Raw genomic sequence first — 17478 nt, 5'->3', positions numbered from 1 at the left:
CAATTCTAGCCTTCATTAATTTTATAATATTTGTTAAGATAGTCTTTAAATTTCTTCCAATCTTCTTCCACTGTCTCTTTCTCCTGGTCTCGGAGTCATCTCTGCCAGTCCCATGTAGTCCATCATCTTCATCTGCCATTCTTCCAGAGTGGGTAGATCTGGTGTCTTCCAATACTTTGCAATAAGTATCCTTGCTGCTGTTGTAGCATACATAAATAACGTTCTGTCCTTCTTTAGCACCACATGGCTAACCATACCCAGGAGAAAGGCCTCTGGTTTCTTCAAGAAGGTATATTTAAATACCTTTTTCATTTCATTATATATCATTTCCCAGAAAGCCTTAATCCTTGGGCATGTCCACCAGAGGTGAAAGAATGTACCTTCATTTTCTTTACATTTCCAACATTTATTATCTGATAAGTGGTAAATTTTTGCAAGCTTGACTGGGGTCATGTACCACCTATAGATCATTTTCATAATATTCTCTCTCAAGGCGTTGCACGCCGTAAATTTCATACTGGTGGTCCACAACCTTTCCCAGTCAGCAAGCATAATGTTATGTCCAATATCTTGTGCCCACTTAATCATAACTGATTTAACCATTTCATCCTGTGTATTCCATTTCAGCAGCAAGTTATACATTTTTGACAAGTTCTTTATATCCCACTTTTTCCTTTTCTCATTTATATCCCACTTTTTCCCTGACAGGGGCTCAAGGTGGCTTACAGCTAAAACACAAACAGCTAAAAAAAGAAGGAAAAATCCAATAATTAATAAATAAATAAATATTAAGTGTGTGTGTGTGTGTGTGTGTGTGTGAGAGAGAGAGAGAGAGAGAGAGTGTGTGTGTAAGAGAGAGAGAGAGAGAGAGAGAGAGAGAGAGAGAGAGAGAGAGAATGAGATATTAAACATATAGATCATTACAATAGCTTCTCTAGGGAGCAGCTAAATTATAGAAAATGCATAATATACCTGGTCCAAATTTTGACGTATAGTTTTCTATTCCTGCAAGATCCAAATAGTGGTTTCTCCTTTCAATGTTTTCATCAACACAATGACGATAGCATCCATTCTGTTCAGTTTTGGCTTCACCATGGTGGTACCTGTGAGAAGGAAGGGAAATTGCAATGCACATATTATTATATCCAAATCAGTGAGCACACACTGAAATGACAAGCTTTGTTTTGAAGTTACAGACAGTCAGTGCTTCTGGGAGCAATGCTCCTACAAAATTCACCCTTGGCTGGAATTCCTTGCTATGCCATATTCAATAGAGGCACACATGTAATGTTGCTGGGGCCCCAGCACCCACAGGAAGCTGGGAACAGACCTCGGAGGGTGGGCAGACAGAGCTAGGCAGACCAATGCTTCAAAACAATTTTAAGTATTTTACTGTTTTTAACAAGTTTGCTTTTATTACTTTGTATTTTACAATGGTGTTTTAAAATGTTGTAAGATCCCTTCAATCCCAGCTTGGGAAAAAGGCAGGATATAAATACTTAAAATAATAATAGTTGGCCATAGGGTACCCCTCGCAATCCTAATGTATTTGGCAAAGGGGAGACTGCAGGTAAAAACTCCAGGAGATAAAGAACACACTCCTGATTGGAGGGGGAAATAGTTTTAATAAAGCCGGATCAACTGTTGGCTGAATAAGTCCATCTCTCTTTCCTGTTCAAGCACTACCATTTCATATATAGCAGAGCTATTTCCTGAGAATGAATTTCTGAAATACCAGTCATTTATGAGCCAAACAAGGAAAGGAAAAATGGGAAGAATCTTAGCTTTAACAACGATGGGGCCAAGAATGTGGCACAATAAAATGCACCATGTCCCAACAGAACGACGTCTACATATGTAAACAATTTATTTAAAAGAACAAAAACAGACAAGTCATTTAAAAAAAAAAAAAAGACACAAAGCCTGACCCTTTCATGGAGATTTGTGTAACTGCTAAAATGCAACAGAACAGCCTCAGATATGCAGATGACACAACTTTTGATGGCAGAAAGTGAGAAGGAATTAAAGAACCTCTTAATGAGGGTGAAAGAGGAGAGCGCAAAATATGGTCTGAAGCTCAACATCAAAAAAAACTAAGATCATGGCCACTGGTCCCATCACCTCCTGGCAAATAGAAGGGGAAGAAATGGAGGCAGTGAGAGGTTTTACTTTCTTGGGCTCCATGATCACTGCAGATGGTGACAACAGTCATGAAATTAAAAGACGCCTGGTTCTTGGGAGAAAAGTGATGACAAACCTAGACAGCATCTTAAAAAGCAGAGACATCATCTTGCCAACAAAGATTCGTATAGTTAAAGCTATGGTTTTCCCAGTAGTGATGTACGGAAGTGAGAGCTGGACCATAAAGAAGGCTGATCGCCGAAGAATTGATGCTTTTGAATTATGGTGCTGGAGGTGACTCTTGAAAGTCCCATGGACTGCAAGAAGATCAAACCTATACATTCTGAAGGAAATCAGCCCTGAGTGCTCACTGGAAGGACAGATCCTGAAGCTGAGGCTCCAATACTTTGGCCACCTCATGAGAAGAGAAGACTTCTTGGAAGAGACTATGATGTTGGGAAAGATTGAGGGCACAAAGAGAAAGGGATGACAGAGGACAAGATGGTTGGACAGTGTTCTTGAAGCTACTAACATGAGTTTGACCAAACTGCGGGAGGCAGTGGAAGACAGGAGTGCCTGGCGTGCTCTGGTCCATGGGGTCACAAAGAGTCTGACATGACTAACGGACTAAACAACAAAATGCAACAGAGATGACTTTCTTTGCACATACCCCTCTCAATAACAAATTGGTAGCCACTGAATTTATTACTGTACAGTGGTACCTCGGGTTACAAATGCTTTGGATTACATGTTTTCAGGGTTACTTCCGGGTTTCGCCGCTCGCACATGCGCAGAAGACCAAATCGCGTCACGCGCATGTGCCAACACGACACTGCGGGTTACAGACGTGCCTCCATCATGGATTACATCTGCAACCCGAGGTTCCACTGTATTTTAACAGCCAGGACGTGGAAGAGGCATTTGTAGGATGTTTTCAGGTGTAAGAATAAGAACCTGGCTACCTTGAGTACTATGCTCTTTGACTTGTATAGGGCGCATCATTTGCTGATCCACTCTGGCAGGAAACATAGTGGGCCAATCCTGACCAAGAGATTTCCCAATTCCTGGCTAGGAGCATCATGCCAAGTTTCTCTAAAAATGCTATCTGATTGTTGTCTTGATTATTTTCATCCAAGGTTGGACTATGCTATGATTCGGGGCCAACATTAGCAACTGGCATCTTCAGGCAACTGCTGGGGAATCAGAGGCCTGGCAGGGTCCAATGGTAAGGGAGGTTCACCCTTAGTAAGCGGCTACAAGGCACCATGTTAAACCTCCTACATTGCTGTGGAGCAATGCCATCTTGGGGGCCACTGTGGGAGATATAAAATGGTGGCCACCCAGCAGCAATTGAAAGATCACTGCTGCTACTAGATAAGCCCATAGAGTGGGTGTGGGGTGCAGGAATGGGCCCATAGAGGATAATATGTCAAGGGCTCCCCTTCAAGCCTGGGGCAAGCTTTAGATCCCAATCCACGACACACCATTGGCTCCTGATACCAGTCACATTCCAATTATTGCATTTATAGCCCACCTTTTTCTCCAAGTTGCTCAAGGTAGTAAACATGGTTCTCCCTCTCCTCATTTAATCCCCACAACAACCCTGGGTGGTAAGTTAGGCTGAGAAGCAGTTACTGGCCCAAGGTCACCCAAACTGGAACCCTGGTCTCCCAGGTACTAGTGTGACACACTCTAACCACTACAGCACCCTGGTTCAAAGAGCCGTGGCAGACATAGAGAGAGGGTCTCAACAGTTGCCCATAACTGTGCAAAGTCACCAAAGCCCATTTCTGAGAATATCTGCAGACGCTGTTGTTGTTCTGTAATAGTGCATGTAAAAAAACAAAGAAGCAGGCAAAGAAGATATAGGATTGTTTTAATCTGTTCTACAATGGTTTTTTAGATGGCAAGCAGGCATTCAACTCGGCACTTTCACTGTGCTGCATTTTAAATGTGTTGCTACCTGCACAGTGCCCCGAGGATAAGGTGGGATAGACATCAAAAATACATGAATAAAACTGATGAAAAGGCATGATATTGGGGCAAATCTTAGCCAAATGCTTCTCTTTGCTAATCTTTGCCAACAACATGACAAGATGTTTTTCAGGGAAACAAGGTCTCTTCCCAGACTAGCATCCAAAACAATATTGTGCATTCCTTCAGGGAGATACAACTTCAAATAAATCCTGTTTTATCTAATCTTTTCAAGGCTGCAAGTATACCTGCAGCTGTGCATGAAAGAGACCACTGTCTCTCTGCTTTGCTGGAAACTGATGCACCCTGAGTCACACCATAAAAATAACACACACACACACACACACACACACACACACACACACACTTTTAAAAATATTCTCTGAAGGGCATTTCTCAAAATTCTTTTTAAAGCACAGATCATCATTTTTCTTAAATGGTTCATAAGAAATCCTGCTTCCAATCTTCATACTGTACATTGTTGTTGCCTGCCAGCAGAAACTCATGCTGCTATAAATCTGTTAGCCTTTCAGCTTCCAAAGGGGTCTTTGTCAGTTTTGTTGCAAAAGATCAACCATGGCTACCCCCTTTATTGTGAAATGCAGTTGCCAGGAGGTGAGAGGGCTCTGGTTTGGATCGGGACCTTAGCAGTGGGGGTGGGAAGGAGGTTAACCCTTTCCTCCAGACGGTTTTCCCAGTTGAAACTGCCCCGATGCATACAATTATGAGTCCTGTATGTAGCATGCAGGTAAGTTACATGTGTTTACTTGTAGCTGGCAAATATCTTAAGATGGGCAATACCTACAAGAGAGCAGCGCAAGCAAAGAAAGATTGATGGTGGCTTTAAAGAGTGGTTGAAACATAGGTATTTCCTTATCAATAAGCTTTTCATGAGTGAAGTGAGGATTTGGCAGCAGCTGGCAAGGCAGCCTCTGAAGCAAGGTCTGGAGAAAGCTGGACACCTCATTACTGAAAAGGAGCATGCTGTTAAGCCTGTAATGCTTGGAAGTCTGTAACTACAAGGGCGCAGTCAATCAGATGGGGCCTTCTCACCAGATTATCTCCTGGCTGGGCGATGAACGAATCAGGTGGCAAGGCTCCGTTTGATAGGCTCCACCCATGTGGTCCCAAGATTCTATGCATCATTATGGCAACATAGGAGCAAGCTGACACAGCAGCATTTGATGTAAGCCCAACTTCTTTTTCTTTAGCAAAGAATTATATACCGCTTAATGAACAAAAACTTCTAAATGGTTTCAAAAAGAAATAAATAAAATAAAACATACATATGAAGATCAAAACAACAAGGAGACATAGCATTTAGATAAAACCAGCAGAGCTTTAAAAATCAAATATGCATAATAAAATGACAGGTCTGAGTAGGCTTGCCTAAAAAACAAATTTTAAATCCTAAGCCTCTCAGGGCTGACCTTAAAGATCCCTAATCATGAGACAAATGAAGAATTGCTTCCAGCTCACCTGAGGGAGCCCCTCTGCTTCTTCTCACAACTCCTCAGTTCTTCATTGGCCTTGCTTTCCGTTCGGTGCCTTGAGCTCTGAAGATCTGCCCCCACAACACATACACACAAAACCATGTTCATTTTCCCATTATTATTATTTTAACCATTCCCATTGTTTTCAGAATGAACATACAACCAACATCTTCCCTCACCAAGAGTGCTATATCTTGCCATTTCCCTCTTATTATTGACATTCTTACATGGCTTAACAAGTGGGGGCCATCTACCATTTAAATGAACTGAGCAGGGGAACATCATCTCCTCCATGACCACACATGGAGGGAGTGGAAGATCCACCATCCACAGAAGAATTCTTTAGTTTTGTGTTATGTGGAGGGGGAGAAATGTTTGGGAGTAAAAGGAAAAAAGTGATTTAAAGGAGATTGGGGATCAGGATCCCAAAAAGATTCTCCAGTTAAAAGGATCAGGCAGTAGGTGATATGAAAAGCTGCCCATCAGTGATGGCAAAACTGGTTTAGATGGACAGACAACCAACCTGGTAAGTCAGTCTTATATGCTTCTGCATAATGAGTTGACAAATCTGCCATCGGAAATTCAGAATCAAACTCTTACCAGCATGGTTCAGTAGGATACTTTTCTTCTTCTGACTCCCATCTGGAGCTACGGTGAGCTTCACCCGCAAGGTTTTACTGGAGCTGGGAGAGTGGTTTACTGAAGCATCAACTACTTCATAAATGGTGTGAAGCAAGCTGGTGATGTCCTAGAATCAAGGATGAAACAAGCAGAGGAAGACAAATGTGTCAAGAACAGAAATAAAGAATGAGGTGCTTTTTCCCCGCTCAGAGAAAATCGCCTCTTACAGTGGTGCCTCGCAAGACGAAATTAATCCGTTCCGCGAGTCTCTTCGTCTTGCTGTTTTTTCGTCTTGCGAAGCACGGCTATTAGCGGCTTAGTGGCTATTAACGGCTTAGCGGCTTTAAGAAAAAGGAAACAAACTCGCAAGAACTCGCAAGACGTTTCGTCTTGCGAAGCAAGCCCATAGGGAAATTCGTCTTGCGGAACGACTCAAAAAACGGAAAACTCTTTCGTCTTGCGCGTTTTTCGTCTTGCGAGGCATTCGTCTTGCGAGGTACCACTGTACTTCATTCACAGAAATTTTCTCTTGTTACTATTGACAATTCCACAACAATGTGTTTACATTCTGTGACATCACAGCAGCTCAATCAATGACAGAGTGTCTACGAAAGAAGATGACAGCCAGTTTTGTGAATTACGTGCATAAGATGTCTGTTTCAAAAGCTGTTATTGAGCAATTTGGGGGTTTCTTTTTGTTACAGTTAGCAAAAGTTATGTCCAAACTGTTTTAACTTACACGATGGCTCTTCAATTAATGAACTGTATTAATGACACAAATATCAGCTTGCCTCCTCATTGACACCAACCATACCCATTCACTTATCAGTTCTCTGTGTCTCTTCTGTGTCCCTGGACTAATTCCAGGTACTTGGAGCAAATGAGATATTAATGCCCTACTTTGTGCAAGTATTGGAGGGTCTACCAGTTGAGAGCTTGCTTCAGTGCAAAGTCAGACTTTCACATGCTGACCCTGAAGCATCATCCATGCCAATTAAAAACCAAAAACCCATCTGGTTGTATCAGAGGAAGAAGTGAGACTGCAAGTGAGATTCCATAGGCTTGCGAGGTAACAATAATTTCTTGGTTCCTCCCTCTCTGAACTCCCTCCATGGTCAGCCATTCCATCTGGCTCAATCTGAGGAAGGGGCAAGGCAGCAGGGTCCACTCTATTGGCTCAACTTTGCCCAGCTACCTCCATTCACAGCCTTTCCTCTGAGTGCAGTAGAAGTGGAAACGTAAGACAGGAGGGAACTACCACCTAGATAATCCTCTCCTCCCCAAACCATGCAGTGGTTACAGTTCTTGAACTTCTGTATTTTTCAATCACTCCCATTCCTTTCTTAGTTTTTGTCATGTCTGTTAAACCCCAAGCAAATATTTTAAAACCATCATGTACATAAAAGTGCGCTGGCAAGAAGGCAGCGTAAAGATGCAGAAAGTAAATAAATAATCACATGAGCTCAGAGAAATGGAAAAGGTATGTTACAACAAGATACCCTCTAAACTTTTGCAGGAATGATCCTGCCAACGACATTCAACAAGGATCTAGTTGCCACTCAAAGATTCATCCCTTGATGAGGGGCCTGTATCAATCCATTGCAACCACCTTTTATTGGAGGTATTGTTATAGAAGGGAATTCCTGAGTACTAAATGTTACATCTGAATGAGCTCCCCAAAATGTGTGTGTTTATTTTCCCAAGAGAATCTGACAAGCTTTGGGAAAGAATGGTAAAATTATAGCTGTCCAGTGCTTTGCCTGTAGTAGTTTTAGGTCCTTTTTTTTTTTTTTTGGCATGACATGCCAGAAGGCAGTGAACCACCGAAGCAAATGGCTTTAAAGGAGATAAGACCTTGAGCCTTCGGGCCCAGAAAGGCAGGTTAATTAAAAGCCAAAAAGGTTCAATCTCTACTGTGAGTTATAACTGAAGTTAACAGAATGACTCCATATATACACTGATTCTAACTTAATATATAGTATGCCAGTGTCCATCTATCCCACAGAACTCTTCCTTCAGTCTCAGCTCTGAACACACTGGGTGAGTTATGTCTCTGGTCACAAGCAAGTACACACACACACAAGCAAGCAATATCATTCAAAATCTTCTGACAGCTTAAATCCATCCTTTTGACAACATGTCCAAAATGCCAGCTAGCTGTTTGGTAGGAGACAGGTGGCCGTCTGAACATTCTCACCTATCAGAAACTCCATTAACAAACCCAGCACCTCTAGAAACAAGGCTCCACAGATAAGAGGCAAACCCACTACACTGCTTATAAAGAATTTTGTTGAGGAACAGTGACAGAACACACGGGCAACACACCTCTCTTTGAAACCCCAATCTGTTTTCTAACACATCAGGTCAAAAAGTTCAGCACTTCACACATGACTAAGCTGAGAAGGTTTGGATGGTTGTAAATTACTTTGCTGCTCTTCAGCCATAGGTAGTCTCCACTGCCGGAAGGTCCAACTCAATCAACAGTTGTCCTGCATTCTGATTGTGTCATTGAGTTCTTGCCTAGTCTTCTGTACCTCCAAGACACACATACACTCATCATGTAATCTGCTACGAAATTGAAGTTCTCTGTAGAATGGGGATACCTCAGTGGTACAGCAACTGCCTTGCATGCAGAAGGTCTCAGGTTCAATCTTAAGTAGCTCCTGGTAGGGCAGGCAATCCCCCCTGCCTGCAACGCCACTCCAAGTCAGTGTGGGCAATACTAGACTACATGGACCGACAGTCTGACTTGTTTTCAAACCACTGGCCCTGCTGGCTGGGACTGATGGGAACCGAGAGTCCAACAACTGGATAACTGGTTCCACATCCCTGAGCAACCCATTAGTAAACTGAAAGGCCACTGAAAAGGGAGAAAAACTCCTCACTAGGCTGAAGATCTACATCAAGGATGGGTAGCTTATGGCCCTTCAGGTGTTGTTGGACTACAACTCCCATCATTCCTGACCATCAGCCATGCTGACTGGAGCTGATAGGCATTGGAGCCCAGCAACTGAAGGGCCACATGTTCCCCATCCTTGACAAAGACTGAATATGTGAATTTGGCTTTCACTGGCCAAATTATTATATAGCCATGGGTGGTGGAGTGGAATAGCATTGCACTACTGCCCTGTTAAGAACATAAGAAGTGCCTGTTGGATCAGGCCAGTGGCCCACTTAGTCCAGCATTCTGTTCTCACAGGGGCCACCCAGATGCCTGTGGGAAGCCTGCAAGCAGGACCCCAGTACAAGAGTCCCCTCCCTTCCAGTTTCCAGCAACTGTTATTCAGAAGCATCCCTGCCTTCAACTGTGGTGGCATAGTATATCCATCATGCCTGGTGGCCACTGATAGATAGTCCTATCCTCCATGAACTTGTCCAATCCTTTTCCAAAGCCATCCAATGTCTTTACCATAATCATATTAAAAACCAACATGCTGAACCACAAAACCAGGATTCCACCTAAAGTTGATGTCTCGGTCGCAAAATTTGGGTTTATGCATGTGAGGTGTTTTCTTTCAACACATATGTCCTGTAGAAGCACATGAAATACTCGCACTGGTGGTAGATGAGGTAGACTATGATCTGCTGTTCCACCCCCACCCCCCGTAATGCATAAGGAGGTACATTTGTTAGGAGTGGCCCATTGTAAAGATGCTGTGTGCAGTTCTCTGACCATAATTAGATTCACAAATGCTTCAGCCTAGTTTCAAGGTGAGAACGCATTAACTGCTGTGCATTTTTCACCTCATTATATTTTATGGAGAAAACCGCTCTCTGACCTAACTGCACAATGTTTACAAGGATTTCCCTAATCTTGCAACACATATAATAATTACGTTACACTCATGTAATTTTCACACCAAGGTCAGATGTAGCTTAGAAATCCTGCCAACCTTGCTTAGCCAAAAAAGCTACTCAAGACCATTAGGACTACAATCTTATCCTTATTTACCTGGATGGAAGTCCTAATGAACTCCGTGAGGCTTACTTCCAAGTAATGGAATGTCCTCCCATCGGATGTCAAGGAGATTAAGAACTACACAACTTTTAGAAGACATCTGTAGGCAGCCCTATATCAGGAAGTTTTTAACGTTTGTCGTTTTATTATGCTTTTATATTCTGCTGGAAGCAGCCCAGAGTGGCTGGGGAAACCTAGCCAGATGGGTAGGGTATAAATAATAAAATTATGATGATTATTAAACCATTTTAAGATTGGGCTGAGAGTAAATGTATCTTTCTTACAAATTCTATATACTCAGAAGCATGTCCTATTGACTTCTATGGGACACACTCCCAAGTAAGTGCATATAGGATTGCAGTCTTAGGCAATCGTTCTGTGGCAGTGTAGTAGTACCTCCAGCAAATAACTTTTAAAATCCATAGAAATAGCACCCTGAAATGCATTATTTTAAGAGAAATCGCGTACATATTAGGAGAAATGCACAAATGTGTATGAAGTTTTGTGCGGATCTTCTTCAATAAAAGAAGCAAAAACTGATAAAAGGAGAAACATGTTTATTTGTTTGTTTGTTTGTTTATTGTATTGTATTCATTGCATGTCTATCCTGCCCTTTTCTCCAAGGAGCTCAAGTTGGTCACATGGTTCTCCCTCTCATTTAATCCCCACAACTCTGTGAGGTTGGTTACACTGAGAGGCAGGTAATGCCCCAAAGTCACACAGTAAACCCTGGTCTCCCAGGTCCTAGTCTGACACTACAACCACCACACATTGGCTCACACACACAAAAATTAGAGAAACCAAGACTGACAGGCTCTTCCATCCCTAACAGAATCTGGTCTAAAAGACCCAGTGTGGAATGGTGGTTAGCGTAAAAACATTAGGCTCAAATCAATAACAACCCCACCTTTGGCAAATGTTGGAATCAGGCCTAAGGTAGATCAGGAAGAAAGCAGTGAGGGGATGTGAGATAGGAAAAGATGGAAGGGGAGAGAGGTAGAGAGGGAGAGAGAGAGAGACCTGGTAGGTTGAAGCCTCAAGGCTGGCAAACTCTGTATGCTCTATTCCAAGTCTGAAGTCCAATTATTAACAACCATATGAAGCTAATTACAAGGCAGCTGTCAAGCTCCCTAAAAGCCTCTCGTGATATATAACGAGTTCATTTCTGCATGGCACAAGGAATGCTGGGAAGTAATATTAGCCAAGTTTTGCAGTTATATCCACATTACAGTGTGGAAAGTTATCTCCCTCTCACGCCAAAAAGACCATAAATGGCATTTTTTCCTTCTTCTCAGTCTTCTCACCCTGGACATTAATGACACTGTTTCAAGTACAGCGGCTGGATGCTAATTTTATAATTTGCCATCACATTAATTATGCTCCCGAGTACACGCCACAATCATTTCAAAAGAAGCCTGTTGAAGATCTGAACTTGGAAGTGAAAAAGAAAAAATGAAAGGGGGGGAGACCCAAAACACCACAAAAGAGGTATCTCAAGAAAACCATCAAAGCAGCATTACATTTAGAAGGATCTTAAACAGAGGACTGCCGATCTCCAAAGAGTTTCCTTCTAAGATGGAGATTTGAGTACTTTTCATGGAGAATTTGTTATTACAAAAGCAAGAGCTTGAGTTAAAAGCGCGGGGGTGGGGGAGCACACACACTTTTCCTTTAGGGTTTTTTGGTCATTTGAGAGTACAGATGACATTTTGCCCTATGCATAACTTGTACTCTGTCTTACGTTCCAGTCAGTGATTTGGATACACAAAGAGCCTCAACAGTCCAGAATGCCTAACAGTAGAGAGGGTCACAACTCAACTCATTAAAAGAACACATGGGAGTGGGGGGAACGCAAGGCCAACTGGGCTAGCCCCATTTCAGCGTGGGCAGCTACCACACCCACCAGGTGTAGCTGCTATGCCCATGAAGCAATCTGTCCCCTCCTTCTCCAGTTTGCTTGGCAGAAGTCTCTTTCTGTTTGTTTTTACTAGGCTGCCAAGAGCTTAGAAACCTTTGTTCCGTGGTCAACATGGAAACACAGGCTACATTATATTTTACTATCATCATCATCATCATCATTACAGGCCAGTAAATGTTGTTGACTGCTGGGAGGAGCACAGAAAGAAGAAACGCCGTAGTATACCCACAGCAGCACAACTGGATGCCTTCATCTGCCCCAGCTGGAACGAAACACGACTTTCCTGAATCGGTCTCTACAGCCAAAGCAGGCGCTGCTACACTCCAATGGTTTGACCTCACCCCCGAAGGCACACTCTTCCGTGGTCTCCCGAAACAGACGGATGCCAACCAAATTTTGTCGGCTTATGTATCAGGCTGATGCACAGGTACATACTGCTAAAGCAAAGTGGGGAGAAGGCATGATGAAATTAAGAGCTGTGGCAATGTGAGCATGCCTGACGCTCTAATGCAAAATTCTGGAAAAAAAGAAGATTTCCACCGTCACGCTTTGTAATTTGGAACACCAAAATCCAAGGAGAAGCAGAGTTTTCTAACAGTTCTACAGTCTGTGCCAGGGGTGGGAAATGAAGGAGAGAGGTGTGTGTGCGCAGAAACTAGTCTAATATACAAAAGTAAAATCTACTTTCATTGCTTTGCCCACTTTTGGCCCTACCCAAAACTAGTAGGTGGCTCCTGGAAAGTTGCCCAGATGGGGATGAAAAGGGTTCCACAGCCCTGATCTGTGCATAAGTTTCCTGAGAGGCTTGCATGCCCCAAGACACCCTACACTGTCTTCATCTGATTTATGGAAAGGCACCAGCTATATTTTGCTGCTTTGCAATTAAATCTGATGGTGGGCAGCCTGAGATTTGACAGAGATGGCAGCCTGGACCTCTGCTCCATACCTATAAATATGGTTGACTGACGTCGTTAATCTCCCTGGAAATAATTTCAAAAGGGGCCCTTGCTATTTCAATAGCTCAGCTATAAAGGCAGGAGGGGAGCCAAAAGGAGCATATGTTTGCAAGGGTTTGTTTTGACACTCCGTTTAAAGTATCATTTGTTTGAGATTTTTATCCCTTCAAAAACAAGCCCCTTTAAAACGCCTTTGTTTTTAAATGGCTAATCCCCGGCATCAAAACGACGACATGCTTAACAAAACAAAATAGCGCAGGGTATTCCAAAAGCAGGAGATTTCAAAGCTGCTTCACGTGCAGGCGTGGCTGCAAAATCAAGCGACGACTGAACATATACAAATGGCCTGGCAGAGATCATGTAAAGCCACAGAGCCCTTGAAAGTATAACACTTTCCTCATGGTCCCAGCGCACGCATTCAGCAACCAGACATGGATTTACAGCAATAGGTGAAGGAAGCCTGCTGCTAAGGGCCCCAACTGTACTACACATTTAAGGTACTATTATACCACCTTAAACAGTCAACTAGAATTAAATTTAAAAATAAAATAGCAATAAGCCAGCCCAAATAAGCAAAGGAGAACAAGAGAAGGGCAGACTAAAAATGAAGTGGGCCTTAGGCCAGCTGGAAGTAGTGTTGAAATATGTAGGAGCCAAGTGGAACTCACAGGGCATGGAGCTCCGTAACCTGGGGGCTACCAGAGAGAAGGCCCTTTCTCAGACTGATCCTGGTGCCCTTCAAGGGCAGCCCCACACAGAGTGTGCAGCAGCAATCAAGTCTAGAAGTAGGCAATGCATGTATAACTGGGGCCAGATCCATTTCTTCAACTAGTCATTTTGTTCTTCTACAGTTCTGGCTTTTCCGTTCCTACTTTGTCCGGGTTTCTTCATCCACCAGTTTTCTTGGGCAATATCCCCACACTTCACACACATACCCTGACAAAGAAAGCCTTTCCTGATCTCAAGTGGTATAAAGTTTCATTTATACCCTGCTTTCTCTCACACACACCCCAATCCCCTGAGAACATACCACAACATCACACTAGCTCAGCCAGTTAGTACCAGAGGCATCCTTGCCCCAGAGCAGTATGGTACAAACCACTCCCCTTGTTAGCAAGCACCACAGATGTATCAGGAAGCTAAACTTCGCTCACCTCACGCGTGACTCTGCCATTGTTGTCGAAGTCATAAAGCGTGAAGGTCCACTCTTGCCTGTTGTCTTCCTCAACGGACACATCACATTGCAATTCCTAAGGAACATGCAAAGAGCAGCTGATTACCTAAAGCAAAAGTCCTATTTGCAGAGGAGGCTAACTTCCTCTTTAAAATATATTTTAAAAATAAATTCAGACAATAGTTGGTTTCTTTTCTTTTCTTTTCTTTTTTTTAAAAAAATATTTCTCCCCCATGCCCACCCAACAACCTGGCCCCTCTAGACAGCTCGCTGTAAGAATAATAGAAGCAGTCCAACCACAACAATAAAAACAGGAGAACAAGGAGATGTTGGTGGAGAAAGGAAGTTCCTAAGTGCCATGCAAGTGTATGACTGCTGATTGGCTACCACACAAACACACTTATGGTAGCTAGCCAACCAGCAGCCATGCAAGCACATGAGTGTCAGCGAGGGTGGCGAGCCCATCAGCAATCTTGTCTTTGGGTGACACAGGTTGAGGTTCCCTTGCTTCTACCATCACCACCTGGGATCTGGTAAGGAAGACCATTCCTCTCATTGACTGCGCAGAAGCAGTGGCTAGCAGTTCTTTCCAGAGAACCATTTCATCAGTCAATTCAAAGTTCAGAAATTGGCAACAGCATTAAAAACTCAAAGCAATGCACAAAATGTCCCTTGCACACAACCTGTGGAGAAGGCCTTCTGAATAACTGCTCAGTTTCTAGAAGCCTGAAAGAGTTGAATCCAGCAGGCCTTTTGAAGGAGGGTGTTCCACAGAGGTGCCACCAGTGAAAAGGCCCTTCACCTTGAAGTTGGTGCCCGCCAGATCTTGTTGGTCTACAAATACGACCAGCCCCACATCTGGCAAGTCTGGTGGTCAGGGCTGCTGGGAACTGCAGCCCCACATTATTCAGAGGGCACCAAGTTGGGGAAGGCTGAGCTAAACAGTTGAAACTTGCACTGAGCCAAAAGCTGAAGGACCTGAACTTTCAGCTTGAATTTTCTGTGGGGCAAAAGGGGTGCCTGAAACTGGATGGGAGGCTTAAGGGGGATGGATTTCCCCCAAAATGACTCTCCCCTCTACCCATCTTATGTTTCCACCTGTGGACTGAGCAGACACCCCTGAATTGAAAAACAGACCTTCCATCTGCAGTTCCACCTGCAACTAGGGTGGCATTCGGCTCAGTACTAGTTGAAACATGTACTATTTAAAATTCTGGAAAGTGGCACACAGGTGAATGGGGGTAGAGGAAAGCCCCAATGGGTCAGTTTTGATCCCCTCCCCCCAGTTGGTTAGCAACCTTAATGGTAACAATATTGAGACCCCATTTCCCGTATATTCTGCTGAGCAGGAGAGGAAAGGCATTCAATAGCGCTCCTTGTCTATTTCCCTTGGGCTAAGACTCTCAGAGAATTTGAAACATTTTTTTGGTTTCATTGAGCAAGAAGACGAAACTATGTGAAAGCTACTTACTAAAATGCCTGAAAATATAATGCGAGATCCTCCAATTTAAAAGAGAGAGAGGGAACAGTGAGAAGAAAAACCTCTCCTTAATTCAAGGAGGAAAAGTGAGACACTCTCAGCATGAGGCAGGATAAAGTTGAAACAGAAGTGACCATTAATAGAAAATAGACCCATGGCATAAACCCATTTCAGAAAAACCCCTTTCGCAACACAGATTTTTCAATGTAGTATTAATTCCGGCTCTCCCTTATAACTCATTAAAGCATTACATCTGTTGAAGTAGAACCCAATTTGGAATTAATAAAGGGGGGTGAAAAATTCTTGCCAACCACAGCTACTTTACGCAATCGTTTGAGAGCTGGCTTATGGTGAAAACGTTAAAAGACAATTAGAGCACACAGCAAGGTGGTTACATACTAAAGGTCCAATCCAGAGCCTCTAAAACCAAGGTTGTTATTCAAACATAGTCTCTGCAAACTGTCAATAGGAAACAATGAAAATTTTCTGCAGCAGCTAATTAGATTTTTACGTGCCAATGACTGCAGCTGGGTTTGGGGTGGGGTGGGGGGACATACAGCAAATATTTTTAAAGAGTGCTTTTAAACCCAACAAATGCTTTCTATCAGAACGATGCTCCTTAAAAATTAGTTCTGATCCTGTAATCAGCAAGAATCAGGGGTACCAACTTTTTTCCTCCTCAACAGACAAACTAGCTTAAACAAATTAGATGTGTATTCATGGAGGATGTGGCTCTGCGTCCATAACTGATGACCAGGAAAGCAGCAGCAAGAGCAAGTGATGAGAAACTCCCCTATGAGGAAAGTTTGCAGCATTTGAGACTTTTTAGTTTAGAGAGAAAGCGGATAAGAAGTAACACAATGTAAATTTATAAAATTGTGCATTGCAAAAAGGAGAAAAGGCTCCTCCCCTATAATTCTGGAACGTGTGGACATCCAAGGAAACTGAATGTTGGAAGGTTCAGGTCAGGCAAAATAAAGTGCTCCTTCATTCAGTGCCCAATTAAACTATGGAACTCCATCCCACAGGAGGCAGTCCATGTCCATGAACCTGGATTGCTTTAAAAGAGGACCAAGCAATTCATGGAGGATAGGTAAAAAGGTAAAGGACCCCTGGATGGTTAAGTCCAATCAAAGGAGACTATGGGGTTGCGGCGCTCATCTTGCTTCAGGCCGAGGGAGCCGGTGTTTGTCTGCAGACAGCTTTCCGGGTCATGTGGCCAGCATGACTACACCACTTCTGGCGTGACGGGACAGTGTGATGAGTGCCACGGAAGCATCGTTTATCTTTCCACCACAGCAGTACCTATTTATCTACTCACACTGGTATGCTTTCAAAAGGTTAGGTTGGCAGAAGCTGAGACAGAGCAACAGGATCTCACCCCATTGCATGGATTCGAACTGCCAACCTTCCAATCGGCAAGCCCAAGAGGCTCAGTGGTTTTGACAGCGCCACCCATTCCCTTATCATGGAAGATAAAGCTATTGATGGCTACTAGCCACAATGGCTATGTTCTGCCTCCAGAGGCAGTAATGCTTCTGAATACCTTCTGATAGAAACCACAGGAAGAGGGAGTGCCCTTGTGTTTGGATCCAACTTGCCACTTTCACAGAGGCCTCTGGTTGGCCACTGTGAGAACAGGATGCTAGACTTAGGTAGGCCACTGACCTGATCCTTCAGGTTCTTCTTATGTTCTCAATGGCTCAGCATCCACTGCCAAATTGGGTTTACCTCAGAGATTGCCCTCAAGAACCTAAAGGCTGACTGATAGCAACTTGCCAAA

The 17478-nt window shown here is 43.3% G+C and overlaps 1 protein-coding gene across 2 annotated transcripts in view; it reads right to left on the bottom strand.

Annotated features, from left to right (window-relative positions):
• NKD1 (NKD inhibitor of WNT signaling pathway 1) overlaps positions 1-17478 on the bottom strand; it is a 132227-nt gene that overhangs the window by 9342 nt on the left and 105407 nt on the right. The window contains exons 6-9 of one of the 2 annotated variants that reach the window (XM_081870266.1): positions 14196-14291; positions 6189-6336; positions 5575-5659; positions 973-1103 (exon numbers count right to left, since the gene is read on the bottom strand). In XM_081870266.1, coding sequence (XP_081726392.1) covers positions 973-1103; positions 5575-5659; positions 6189-6336; positions 14196-14291 — 460 coding nt within the window. The remainder of the gene's footprint in view (positions 1-972; positions 1104-5574; positions 5660-6188; positions 6337-14195; positions 14292-17478) is intronic. The other variant, XM_081870267.1, reaches the window with a different exon arrangement.

Source organism: Podarcis erhardii, assembly GCF_964252035.2.
Source record: "Podarcis erhardii genome assembly, chromosome: 7".
NCBI classification, from domain to species: Eukaryota; Metazoa; Chordata; class Lepidosauria; order Squamata; family Lacertidae; genus Podarcis; species Podarcis erhardii.
This window is presented reverse-complemented; position numbering and strand designations above follow the sequence as displayed.